This window comes from Dermochelys coriacea, chromosome 5, assembly GCF_009764565.3.
Source record: "Dermochelys coriacea isolate rDerCor1 chromosome 5, rDerCor1.pri.v4, whole genome shotgun sequence".
NCBI classification, from domain to species: domain Eukaryota; kingdom Metazoa; phylum Chordata; order Testudines; family Dermochelyidae; genus Dermochelys; species Dermochelys coriacea.
The window spans coordinates 135942917-135956988 of NC_050072.1; the positions used below are offsets into that span (position 1 = coordinate 135942917).

The 14072-nt window shown below is 47.6% G+C and overlaps 2 protein-coding genes across 10 annotated transcripts in view; one reads left to right on the top strand and one right to left on the bottom strand.

The window, feature by feature from the left end:
* The window catches only part of TBC1D2 (TBC1 domain family member 2), a 28262-nt gene extending 26581 nt beyond the window's left edge, over positions 1–1681 (bottom strand). For 2 of the 4 annotated variants that reach the window (XM_043515485.1, XM_038401418.2), the window contains exon 1: positions 1575–1678. The gene's annotated coding sequence lies outside the window, so the exon portion shown is untranslated. Of the gene's footprint in view, positions 1–1574 lie in introns of all 4 variants that reach the window. The other 2 variants (XM_043515482.1, XM_043515483.1) reach the window with 2 other exon arrangements.
* Positions 1682–8283: 6602 nt separating this feature from the next.
* ELP1 (elongator acetyltransferase complex subunit 1) overlaps positions 8284–14072 on the top strand; it is a 132162-nt gene continuing 126373 nt past the window's right edge. For 2 of the 6 annotated variants that reach the window (XM_038401409.2, XM_043515481.1), the window contains exons 1-2: positions 8579–8686; positions 9535–9729. In XM_038401409.2, the coding sequence (XP_038257337.1) occupies positions 9580–9729 (150 nt within the window). In that variant the 5' untranslated portion in view covers positions 8579–8686; positions 9535–9579. Of the gene's footprint in view, positions 8542–8578; positions 8687–8841; positions 9730–14072 lie in introns of those variants that run through there. The other 4 variants (XM_038401408.2, XM_043515479.1, XM_043515478.1 and 1 more) reach the window with 4 other exon arrangements.

Sequence of the window (14072 nt, forward strand, 5' to 3'; positions counted from 1 at the left end):
CACGGCTGCTACTCTGATACTAGACATAGTATCTTGGCAAGTCAAAACAGGAATGTGGCAGATGTGGCAATTTCCTGTCATATCCTTGACAAACCTTACTGAATTAGTTTAAGTATCTGTGACAATGTGAATTGCCTAAAGGTCAACAGCAGTGAAAGCAAGTACCATAAAAGGGAAAAGCACTGAATAAATCTCATCTCTTTTTGGGAAAGCAACTGTGAAAAGAGAGACAGGGAAAATGAATTATGAACAGCTAAAGAAAGCTCAGCTAGTTGAGATATGCAGAGTAAGGCAGCTCAACACGAAGAACTGGTCAAAGACACAGCTAGTAAGTAGACTTGCTGTATTCTCAGGAATGGAAAAGGAATGATGGTTCAGGTTTGCGGGGAACATGCAGCCCCCTGGAAGAAAGTCCAGCAGGCAGGGGAAAGCATGGAGCGAATTCCCTGGAAGGAAGCAGGGAAGAGGCTGACAAAAGCAGCAATTGTGTTCCATCCAGCCCAATTGCATCACTGCAGCTGGGACTGTCGACAGGTTAACAGGTGGACTGTGACCCTAAAAATCCCTCAGTGCCAACCATCAAAGAGTTCACTGTGGTATAACAGCAACTCCTAACAGGCCTGACAAACTCAATACATCTAGCACACCACTTTCGTGGTATTTATCCATAAATGATGTCATGCAGAGGTCTCTAATAAAAGCTTATATCATACTGATCCTCAAATCATTGTGAGATGCATCTATGAATTACATTTAAGGCCTTTGTATATGTACTGAAAATGCGTTTTAAAATCTGTCTCCAACCAAAGAGAAAAACAGGTTTCTTCCAGACAGGAGGAAAGATATGTATCTCTCCAAATGTAAACTAAGCATTGTAAGCCAACCCAATGGAAGCCTGATTTACATACTGAGTCAAGAAAAAAGTGTAACGGAGAATTAGCTATAGGAGTAGCTTGGGTACAAGCGATCATGACTTGATTACATTTATAATGTGCAAGCAGAATAAAATCCAGACCACTAATATATATACTTGGTGCTTTAATAGGACCTATTTCACAAAGCTAAAAACAATTATGAACCAAATCAGTTGGGAGGAAGAATTAAACAGAAAAATGTGAATGACAATTGGTAATCGTTTAAGAACACCTTCCTAGATGTCCAAAAAGCCAAAACAGAGGAAAGGGACCATAAAACCAACCTGCTTTAGAGGGGCAGTTAAGGCACAAGGCAGCTATATATATGCTCGGAACTGTAGAAAATTCATACGAGAAGCAAAGAGACACAAGGAGAAATCTATGGCCAGCAAAGTTAATGGCAATAAGAATAGGAGTACTTGTGGCACCTTAGAGACTAACAAATTTATTAGAGCTTAAGTTTTTTTAAATATATTAGGAACAAAAAAAATTCTGACAATGGTATTGGTCCATTAGTATATGGAAATTGTAGAATTAACAATAATCATGCTGAAAACGCAGAAGCATTCAATAAATATTTCTTTTCAGTATTTGGGGAAAAGCAGATGATATAGTCTCAGCAAATAGATGGATCTCTAAATGTAAATGGGGAATCATTACCAAGTGGGTGTGTTTCAAATGGAGTCCCGCAGGGATTGCTTGTTGGCCCTACACGGTTTTACATTTTTATCAATGACCTGGATGGAAGAAAGCATACAATCATCACTGATAAAGTCAGCAGATGTCACAAAAGTTGGGGGAGTAGTAAGTAAAGACGACGACAGGTTACTGACTCGCAATTATCTAGATTTCTTGGTAAACTGGGTGCAGGCAAACAATATGCATTTTAATATGGCTAAATGTCAATGTATACATCTAGGAACAAAGAATGCAGGCCATACTTACATGATGGGGGACTCTATCCTGGGAAGCAGTGACTCTGAAAAAGATTTGGAGGCCATTGTGGATAATCAGCTGAATATGAGTTCCTAGTGGGACCTTGGCCAAAAGGGGTAATGTGATCCTGGGATGCATAAACAGGGGAATCTCAAGTAGGAGCAGAGAGGTTATTTTTACCTCTGTATTTGGCATTGGTGCAACCACTGCTCCAATACTGTGTCCAGTTCTGGTGCTCACAAGTCAAGAAGGATGTTGGTAAATTGGAAAGGTTCAGAGAAGAGCCATGAGAATGATTAAAGGATTAGAAGACATGCCATCTAGTGAGAGACACAAAGAGCTTCATCTATTTAGCCTAACAAAGAGGTTAAGAGTGACTTGATTACAGTCTATAAGCATCTACATGGAGAACAAATATTTAATAAGGGGCTCTTCAATCTAGCAGAAAAAGGTATATGATGACAATGGATGGAACCATAAGTTAGACAAATTCACAGAGAAATAAGGGCATATATTTTTAATGGTGAGGGGGATGGCAGATGGCAATATCCTGGGCATATTTTAGGAGTGCCCATTGTATTAAAAATGCAAGTGCCTATGTAATATTGTAGCCGAACCTGCGGACACGACAGGTAAACAAACCAGCCCGGCCCGGCAGGGGCTATCCCTGCACAAGCGGCCTCCCAAGTTTGGGGAACACTGAGCTAAGGTATTGACACACTTATAGCTGGAAACCCCAGACCAGTTCACCGGTATGTTTCTTTTGCTCAGAAAAGGTATTAGTCTCAAAAGAATATATTTAGCGTTCAGATTCTATGAAATGCTTGTAAATCGCTGCATGCATTAATCTCATTTACAATGTCTGTATTTCATGCTATAAGGAAATATCTAAGTTTTACTTTATAATTTTGAAAATGTTTGCTCTGAACTTGTAAACTCAGGCATGGGAATCATCCCCCCTGCCCATCCAGAAGGATTATCAAAATCAGATGTGCCATCAAGGAACATCACAATGCAAAGGATTGGCTAATGACCGTATCCTATCTGGGCAATGCTACATGCAAGGAAGCTCATCCTGTGGGCTTGGAGGCTGAATGAAGGAAACAAAACAAAGCTACAGGACAGCGTGACACTGAACCCCATATTTTTCACAGTGATGTTATGATATGGTTAAGACATAATCATAATATATTTTATGCAAGATAAGTCATGCGAGGTGTCATTGGAAAGGTTATGATTTACTGAATATGATTATCCTATCTGTATGCATGTATTATTTTTGTATCTGAAGTTAGGAATATTGACTATATATCTGTATTACAAATGTGTTTACACCTAGGAAACACCCACTAGGCAAAAGGCTCTCAATCTCGATGGTTGGCTGGGAAGGGCCCATTCAGGTTGAACAGCCATCAGGGGAAAACAATAGGCCTTAGAAGAAACTTATTTCCCACCTGGGGTCCTTCCTGAGGACACTGCAGACAGCCTCTGACTCATGGCTGCTGTGACACTACAGGGACATGTGACTAGGTCACCAGGTACTGGACTCCATCTTGGGATACCAGTGTTTTTCCACTGCCCGGGTGGGAACCAAGCTTTGAAAAAAAGGGTTCCAGCCATTGCAAAAGCTATTTAAGGCAGGAGAGTGACATCATTGTAGCTCTTCTCTCACTCCCCGCTCAAAGAGACTCCTGAAAACACTTGAGGAACAAAGACTGAATTGGAGGAAGTGCTGCATCCAGGCTAGAGGGATTTTTAGCCTGTGAATGGAACACCTGGGGATTCCAAGCTGTAAGCTAGTGCAGCTTGTCCCTTAAGAATCTGCAGCTTGTTTGTATCATCATTTAGGGTGAGAATTTGCTATTCATATCTGATCTATGTAGTATATTAAGCTTAGTTGGCGGTTTTGTTTATTTGCTAGGTGATCTGCTTTGATCTGTTTGCTATCCCTTATAATCACTTAAAATCTATTTTTTGTAGTTAATAAACTTGTTTTTGCTTTGTCTAAACCCAGTGTGGGAGAGTCCTAACCCGGGGCTGAAAGCTGTTGTATATTCCTCTGCACATTGAGGGGGTGAATTTCATGAGCTTACGCTGTGAAGTTCCCTGTGTAGTGCAAGATGGTATAATTTTGGGTTTACACTCCAGAGGGGGGAGTGTGTGCCTGAGTAGCTGGGAAGTTCCTCAGCTGGAGCCTTCCCATGCAGAGCTGATTACAGTGTCTGAATGTAACTGCAGCTGGGTGTGTCCTTACCTGTACGTGTGCTGGTTAAAGTGCAGACTGGACACAGCGGTACAGTGTAAAGGGAGCCCAGGCTGGTGGGTCAGGGAGGCTCAGTGGTACCCCAGTTCCAGGTGGCACCCCAGGGGGAACCTATCGGACACAGTTTTCCATCTTTTTGACTGTCTGAACTCTGAAGTGCCAGAGACTCTAAACTGAAGCCAGAGATCCCCAGGGACTGCCTTCTGGGTCTGCCTGCACAGACAGTTTGAATTGACAGATTACCACAACTCTACCACACTTAGGATTTAGATGGTAACTTGTTTGTGTGTATGTGTTTGTTTGCTTTAACCTGTAAACAGCTCATTTTTTTTCCTAGTTAATAAATCTTTCGATAGTTTATTACAGGATTGGCTACAAGGATTGTCTTTGTTGTCAGATCTAGGCTACCACTTGATCTGGGGTAAGCGACTGGTGTCTTGGGATTGGAAGCAACCTGAATTTGGAGTGATTTTTTGGTGTAAGTGACCATTTATCACTAAGTACAGTTTGTCTGAGTGGCCAAGTAGACTAAGGGGACTGTCTTTGATTCCACAGTAAGACTGTTAGAGTGATCCGGGAGTTCACATCGTTACTACTGGCTTGGAGAAATCTAATGGTAAAACACATCACCAGTTTGGGATATCTGCATGGTTTTTGACAGTCTGCCCTCAGGCAGGCACTCACGGTCGTGAGCCACTCCAGACAGCGTGACAATGGGTGTAGTCTTGGCAGGATTTCACATGCCACAGGTCAACTGGGTTTATAGATCATAACCCCAGTGCTGTTAAAAGTTTATTGTAATACCGAGAGTTTTTACAGATTAAAGATTAGCCACAATGAGTGAATCACAGTCATAGGAGGATCTTCACAAAAAGACCTTGACAGATTTACATAGAAATAGGGGAACAGCCCATAAAAAGAGAGCCTCAAATCAGGAACTGAAAGCTTTGCTCATAGACTTTGCCAAGGAGCAGGGTTTGAGCATTCCCTTACACCCCAGAAGCTGCAGAGACAGCCGCAGCAGAACTGCTCAGCTGAAGTTCCTGGAAGCCCAGAGAGAATGTGAGCACCAGATGGTGGAACTCCAAGTCAAGGAGAAGAAAGCCTACCAAAGATGCAAAGCCCCCCACTGAAATCCAGGTGTTTTCGGTGAGCTTCCTCCTTGAACAACTAGAAGGTGAGGAAAGAGCATATCAAAAAAAGATGGAAGCTCACACACTGCACCTCAAAGTCCTGAAGCAGCAAAAGCAGTTGCCTCAAACTCTGAGTACATCCCCTCTCAAGAACAGGGAGTGGCAGGAAGCCTGCCCAGTTTATCCAGAGACTGACTGCATTGAGGAGTTCCTGTCGACCTTTGAGAGACTGTGTGAGATCCATAAGAATCCAGAAAATAAGTGGAAACCTATCCTCTTAACCAGATTAACTGGGAAAGCAAGACAAGTTTTTAATTAAATGAAGGAGGGTGATGCTAAGGTGTATAAGAGACTTAAAGAAAATGTATTGAAAAATTTTACAAAAAGAAAAGGAGTACTTGTGGCACCTTAGAGACTAACAAATTTATTAGAGCATAAGCTTTCGTGAGCTACAGCTCACTTCATCTCACTTCATCGGATGCAATGCATCCGATGAAGTGAGCTGTAGGTCACGAAAGCTTATGCTCTAATAAATTTGTTAGTCTCTAAGGTGCCACGGGTACTCCTTTTCTTTTTGCGAATACAGACTAACATGGCTGCTACTCTGAAACCTGAAAAGTTTTAAGATCACTCCTGAGTCCTATCGCTTGAAGTAAAGAAATCTTAAAATGTTTGACAATATCATCCATGCGGAATGTGTGTGTGTGTAAGGTGTGTAATTATATGCAAAAACTGGGTAGTAGAGGCAGGGCTGAAGGTAGCTCTAACAAACGGTTTAATTTGGTGGCAAAAGAGCAACCATTTTGTGGACAGTCACTGATGAAGTAAAAGCAGCCATCCGTGACAAAAAGCCTTCCACAGTTTGGAGGCAGCAGAAATTGCTGATGAATATATTGAGTCAAGTGCTCATGGGGGGCGCAAACCCCAAAGAAAGGGAAATCCTTCTGTTCCCCAGGTTAAAAGAGGGGAGGGGTCTAGGAATAAACCTAACCCCAACCTGGTTAAAAAACCTCAAGGGAGCCCAGAGTTTAAAACCTCTTACTCTAAGGGAAAGCAGACAGTCTGTTATCACTGTAGGGCTCCTGGCCATATAAAACGAAACTGCCCAAAACGTAAGGTCACCCTACAATTGGAACCCACCACCCTAACTGTGAGTGCCAATACTATGAACTTCATCCCAGAAGAAGTTGCAAAAGAGGAGACTGGCCTCATAAACTATATTAGGACTGAGTCTTGGAAAGGTAGTAAAGAATATATTAATATTTTTGCGTTGGCTGAATTTTCTGCGACTGTGCCCCTGGCTAAAGTCCACTTGGAGTGGAAAGATTCAAGGGTGATATTGTAGGAATTAGAAATTTACTGCCCGCTGATATTTTAATAGGTAACATTTTAGCCATGTCTAATCTTATACCCCAGTCTCAAAGAAAGTATGGATCTGGTTCACCTGCTTTGTCTGTGGTCAGCAGGGAAGGCTGCAGAGGGGAGGAAATGCCCTCAGTTGCCTTCTGAAGAGGATTTGAAAATTTTTCTGTTGTGTCAGAGTTTGCTCTGGGCTTAAGTGAAACTCAAAAGGAGTTTGTGACTTCCCAACAAGCGGACCCTTCTCTGCACAAGAGAGGGTTACAGCTCAGAACGATGCCTCGGCTGGGGAAGGAAAAGGTGGGGACTCAGTTGTGAGCCATTCCAGACAGCATGACAAAGGACTGTTACTGGTTTCGCAAAAAGAAAAGGAGGACTTGTGGCACCTTAGAGACTAACAAATTTATTTGAGCATAAGCTTTCGTGAGCTACAGCTCACTTCATCGGATGCATTCAGCGGAAAATACAGTAAATCTCCCCACTGTATTTTCCACTGAATGCAGGGCTCCTCCTGCCTTGGCCAAACACCCACCATACACAGGTATTTAACATGTGGACTTGAAGCACTGACAACACTGCAAGGCCTGCTGAATAGTGACTGACAAAATCAAACCCAGCCCACAATCACGCGGGGGCACCATTCAGCCCATCCATTACCAGGTATAAACAACTGGGGACTGAGAGAACTAGAAATCCTCCGGGCTGCAGAGAACAAGTCTGCCTCCCACTGAGGGGCCGGAGGGAATTTACCTCCCCCTTGGACTGGTTATTCCCCAACTGTCCACTATGGGGTCTCTGCACCTTCCTTGAAGCAGCTGGTGTGTGTGTGTGGGGGGGTGACCCCTGGACGCTCCCTGCCCCCTCTGCCCCGTGGGGGGGGGTGACCCCGGCCGCTCCCTGCCCCCTCTGCCCCGTGGGGCGGGGTGTGTGTGTGGGGGGGGTGACCCCGGACGCTCCCTGCCCCCTCTACCCCGTGGGGCGGGGTGTGTGTGTGTGGGGGGTGACCCCTGGACGCTCCCTGCCCCCTCTGCCCCGTGGGGCGGGGTGTGTGTGTGTGTGTGGGGGGGTGACCCCGGACGCTCCCTGCCCCCTCTGCCCCGTGGGGCGGGGTGTGTGTGTGTGGGGGGGGTGACCCCTGGACGCTCCCTGCCCCCTCTGCCCCGTGGGGCGGGGTGTGTGTGTGTGGGGGGGGTGACCCCTGGACGCTCCCTGCCCCCTCTGCCCCGTGGGGCGGGGTGTGTGTGTGTGGGGGGGTGACCCCTGGACGCTCCCTGCCCCATCTGCCCCGTGGGGCGGGGTGTGTGTGTGTGTGTGGGGGGGTGACCCCTGGACGCTCCCTGCCCCCTCTGCCCCGTGGGGCGGGGTGTGTGTGTGTGTGGGGGGGGGTGACCCCTGGACGCTCCCTGCCCCCTCTGCCGGGGGCACCCCACTGCCGGGGTGGGGGGCAGCCCCAGGACAGCGGGGCTCTGTCAGGCCCGCGGCGCAGACCCGGAGGGTCGCAGGGAGCCCGAGCTCCGCACGCTCGGGGGGGTCCCGGTCCCGGTCCCGGTCCGGGTCCCGCGCCGCCCTTACCGGCTCGCAGCGCCCGCTCCGCTCCGCTCCGCTCCGCTCCCCCGGCCGCTGCCCGCGCACGGGCCGTGCCAGGCGCGCGCCCGCCTGCTCGGGGCGTGGGCGGAGAGAGGCGGGGTGCGGGCGGCCGGGAGCCGCGTTCGAGCGGAGCGGGCCGGAGGGGCGCCCGGGAAATGTTTTCAGACCCAAGAGGCTGAAGCCGCGAAGCCCGGCCCGGGCCAGCCGCGTGGGGCTGAAGGCCTGAGCTCCGGCGCGGCGGAAGCCCCGAGACGCCGCGGCCCTGTCGCTGATCTCCGGAGCCCGGAATGGGGGGGTCCAGGAAACGCTCTAGGAGAACGGAACAGGGGGACGGGCGGCACCTTAGGGAGTAAGCAAGTTAGCTGAGGGACGAGCGGAAACGCGCCGCCGGCCTGGGCGCCAGGCTCTCTCCTGCGCATGCTCCTGCCGGTCGCGTGCCGCGAGCGGCTTCAAGATGGCGGCGCCCGTCTCCTGAGCGGCGGGGCAGGCGCGCGGTGAGGCGCGCCCCGGGCCCGGTCCTGCAGCGGCGGCTCCTGGCCCTGCCCGGGGGCGCCCCCCGCCGCGGAGCCGGTGCCCTGTGTCCGCCGCCCGCGGGCAGGTGCCGCTGGCCCCGGCGTCTCTCGCGTGGTCCGGGCGGGACGCGCAGCCTCGGCTGCTGCGGGCCCGGGCCTCTCGCCCGCTCGCTTCCAGGCGGAGTTTTAACGCTCAGCGGCGCCCGGGGGGGCGGCGGAGCCTGCAAACCCCGCGGGGGGGGGGCTGATTAAAGCCTCCCCGGAGAGCCCCTGCTGCTGCCTGGGCCAGGGCGCACGGGCTGCCCCCCACGGTGGGCCTGGCCGTGGGCCTCCCCGTACAGGCCTGGGGGGCCGCTCTAGGGACCCCGCAGCCACCCGCGGCTCTGCCTGCGGCTGCCCGCTGCGGACAAACCGGCCGCTCTTGCGGGTGAGCGTAGGATCGCCGTCCCGGGCGCCCTCGCGCTTCCCGGAGAAGCCCGGCTGCCCCGGGGTCGGCAGGTCTCGGTGCTCTTGTCGTGACAATGAGTTACCCGCTGGAGACAAAAAGAAAATAAATAAAAATCCTCCGCTGGGTCGTAATCTTGCCCCTTTTCGGTTTCCTGGTGTGCCCCTTGCTCTTGTGTCAGGGTAAGGCTGAATAGCAGTGGCTGCCTTTTCTCCTTTAGCCCACTTAGTATTTTGCGTGCTGTCATCAGCTCCTATCCAGCTCACCTTCTCTCTAAAGTAAATAGTCCCCATCCTTCCTCGGACTTGCTCTTTCCTCTGAAGGTAGTCACATAAGTCCTTTTTCAGGCTCAGTTTACAGCTCCCTCTATGTGTTTGTTTAATAGCTCTTCGGGGGATTGCATTTCTCCGGTTCCTGTGTTGCTGATACAATGAGAAATTTGAAGTTACTGCACACTCGAGAGCATGGACCTGTCCAGGCTTTGGGGAGGCCTCAGTGTTTCTGCCTCCGTGCAGACCAAGGGACGCTGCTCATTGGCTCAGAATATGGGATCCTGGAGCTGGACCCAGCCATTCGAGGGGTGAGTTACTGGTGGAAGTTCTAAAGCTTTGTTTAGGGCTGTTTTCCTGATGCTAATTCTGGGTTCATACTTGCAGGATGGTAAATGTTTTCATGCTCATTGACTTACTGGGCATCCAGAGCACTCTGAGTGTTACGGGATTGGACCTGGTGACGATACTTTTTTTTTTTTCTTTGTGATCACAAAGAGCAGTAGGTTGGCTTTGCCTGGTTGGAAATGCGTTCTGCTGCCAATAGTCTTGTTGTGGTGCCGCTGCAGTGTCTTGTGTTCCATCCACCTGTAGAGATCGAATCATCTCTTTGGATTGTAAACTCCTTAGTTTCAGTCCTTGTCCCCGCCAGGTTCTATACAGCACTGAGCACACTAGTCTTTGTTTAGTGCCGACATTATGTCTGCAGCACTGAGCACATGTAGACTTTGTTTAGTGCCGACATTATGTCTGCACTACTGTAGGGTAGACCAGCAAAAGTCTCAGCTTTGAAGAAAGCTTGCAGCCTAGAAGGCAGACGTGCATAATAATGAAAATGTAGATTTATGTCCTGGGAAAGTTAAATGTCCTGTCCAATTCAGTTCTTTCTGCCACTGCATTCTGAGGGTGCTAAAGTCGGAGAACTCTCACTGAATTCATAAAAGAGGCCTTTAGATTGGTGCCTGGTGAAGTTCCCCTTCTACTGTACAGGAATGATAGGAGTCAACCAAGCTGAATAGAGATAAGTACAAAGCATGTTATGAGCCATTATTTTTGACTGCTTAGTTGAGGCACATAAGCAAAGAACTGCCATAGACGTGAGCTTATCCACGAGTGAACTCCTCTGTAGCCCTTTTCCTGCTGTGTGCAGGAGCTCCTCAAAAGCTCCGCTCTAAGCCTGCACAGCTCAGTTGCTCCTCAGAAGGCTACATCTTCATTAAAAAGGGGGCTATACTAAGAATCTGTCAATGGAGGCCCAGAGAGACCAAGAATCTTGCCCACAGACGCAGTGAGACACAAGTGCCGAGGTCAGACCCAGAACTCTGACTGTAACCATTAGACACGTTGTCTTGTAACCAGTGCATCAAGTTCTCTTGGCTTTTAAAGCACTCTGATGCCTAAGGGGTAAAGCATCTGAGGTGCGTTATCAGGTTCAGTCAGGCTTTGTGTGGATGCTGCTTCATTCTCGCCCCTTGCTTCTGCCACTCCTGCTCAGCTTCTTGGCTCTGCCACAGGCAGCGTCGATATGCCTCCCCCTCCCATTTTTTCATAGTTCTCAAGGGCAGAAGGAGCCTTAATTATATAAAGGGACACAGCTGAGTACTTAAAATTCTGATATTGAATTTAGTTTGGCGCCATTTCATTATGGAGGTGTGATGGAGTGTACTTGCCCAGCACTGGACAAGGAGGCGTCATCCGTGACTCTGGGCAGAGGAAGCCACGCCCCCTTCACCCCTGTTGTGCATGCTCCAACTGGAGCATCAGTACAAAAGGGAGCAGCCCAGCTCAGTCAGGGTGGACCATGGAGGAGAAAGGCTCCTGCCCGGGAACCCCAGATTGTGGAGGCTAGTGACGTCAAGACACGGGCAGATACCTGGCTACCTGCAGACGCTCGAGAGACGTTGGAATTATCTGGTGCCTCACAGGCCAAAGACCCCAGACACTCATGGACCAAGTCACTGGAAGACTGAGTAAGAAGCAGCCCAGGGAGACTAGCTATTGATCCGGTTGTAAAAACCAAGCAATAAGTCAGTGTGTTTTGATCAGATCCCCGCTCACCCAGTGATGAATACACTCTCCGCTGAAAGGGCCCTGAGCTGGGACCTGGTGGACTAGGGAGGGCCTGGAACCCCCTACCACTGGCCACCATCTCCGGCCATCAGGATACATACATACATAGCCTGGCTTAGGAGGACAGCCATATTACCGCTGGCCACTAGGCCATACAGCCTGGCTAAGGAGGATAGTCGTATTGACTCTGGCCTCGGGCCCATGCAGCCCTGTGAGGAAGGGCAGCCATATTGACTCTGGCCACTGGGCCACACAGCCTTCTAGGGAGGGGCACCATATTGATTCTGGTCACTAGCCATGACTGCCCTGAGGCTAAGGGCGGGCAGGTCAACTCAACTACAGGGCTATAACGCCCTTTTCCCTGCCTCAAAGGGGGACAGGATGTAATTGCCCCACAACAGGAGGGCAGATGATCTCAGGTATTTAATGTTGTCATTTCAACCTTCAAACTTCCTTTTAAGCAGGGTGGATTTGACATTAGTCAGGAAGACTCAATTTAATCATGGATTTCTACATAAAAGTACATTCTTGGTGGTGGTTATAACCTTAATACATATTCTTCACAACTCAGAGATAGATGCAAGTTCAATTTTTAGAAAGTGCACACTATACATTTTAAAGCAATTTATTTAGAAAACTTTTCAGATTAGTTTTACAGCTATATCAGAAAATGAATGATTGTTTGGTTATTTCATTTACCAAAGGTAATATTTTTGAAGTCATTGGGAGGTGAACTATCTCCAGTTCGCAAAAAGAAAAGGAGTACTTGTGGCACCTTAGAGACTAACAAATTTATTAGAGCATAAGCTTTCGTGAGCTACAGCTCACTTCATCGGATGCATTTGGTGGAAAAAACAGAGGAGAGATTTATATACACACACACAGAGAACATGAAACGATGGGTTTATCATACACACTGTAAGAAGAGTGATCACTTAAGATAAGCCATCACCAACAGCGGGGGGGGGGAAGGAGGAAAACCTTTCATGGTGACAAGCAGGTAGGCTAATTCCAGCAGTTAACAAGAACACCATACAAAGCAAAGCTGCAGCGATTAGCAAAAGATCTTCTAAAGCAGTTCCAAGTAAAGAATATCAGAGGAACAGTGGGGGGTGGGGTGGGAGGGAGAAATACCATGGGGAAATAGTTTTACTTTGTGTAATGACTCATCCATTCCCAGTCTCTATTCAAGCCTAAGTTAATTGTATCCAGTTTGCAAATTAATTCCAATTCAGCAGTCTCTCGTTGGAGTCTGTTTTTGAAGCTTTTTTGTTGAAGTATAGCCACTCTTAGGTCTCACCAGCAACCACACAACAGAACCACTAACCCAGGAACCTATCCTTGCAACAAAGCCCGTTGCCAACTCTGTCCACATATCTATTCAGGGGATACCATCATAGGGCCTAATCACATCAGCCACGCTATCAGAGGCTCGTTCACCTGCGCATCTACCAATGTGATATATGCCATCATGTGCCAGCAATGCCCCTCTGCCATGTACATTGGCCAAACTGGACAGTCTCTACGTAAAAGAATGAATGGACACAAATCAGATGTCAAGAATTATAACATTCAAAAACCAGTTGGAGAACACTTCAATCTCTCTGGTCACTCGATCACAGACCTAAGAGTGGCTATACTTCAACAAAAAAGCTTCAAAAACAGACTCCAACGAGAGACTGCTGAATTGGAATTAATTTGCAAACTGGATACAATTAACTTAGGCTTGAATAGAGACTGGGAGTGGATGAGTCATTACACAAAGTAAAACTATTTCCCCATGGTATTTCTCCCTCCCACCCCACCCCCCACTGTTCCTCTGATATTCTTTACTTGGAACTGCTTTAGAAGATCTTTTGCTAATCGCTGCAGCTTTGCTTTGTATGGTGTTCTTGTTAACTGCTGGAATTAGCCTACCTGCTTGTCACCATGAAAGGTTTTCCTCCTTCCCCCCCCCCTGCTGTTGGTGATGGCTTATCTTAAGTGATCACTCTCCTTACAGTGTCTATGATAAACCAATTGTTTCATGTTCTCTGTGTGTGTATATAAATCTCTCCTCTGTTTTTTCCACCAAATGCATCCGATGAAGTGAGCTGTAGCTCACGAAAGCTTATGCTCTAATAAATTTGTTAGTCTCTAAGGTGCCACAAGTACTCCTTTTCTTTTTGCGAATACAGACTAACACGGCTGCTACTCTGGAACCTGTGATTATCTCCAGTTCAACAGGTTAATCATTAATATTTGGAGGATTTTCTTGCCATGCTGTATTAGGAGGAGAACATCACCAAATAGACATATAAATTGTTTTATTTAACTGAAACAGCAACTTTACATATTCTGGATTTTTTTCTTCAACAGCAAAGATAATATTTTAACAAAACAAGCATATGAATTTTTGAATTTAGGTAAACATTCAAGTTTTTTAAAAAGCAGTTTGTTTTTGTAAAAAATTTTTTTCATCAATTACCTCTTTTTTTTTTTTTTTTTTTTTTTTTGTAATGTTCTGATTCTTATCACAAACTTATCTATGGTGGTTTCTGGATGATGGAATCTTTTTTTTTTTTTTTTTTCTTTTTGCTATATG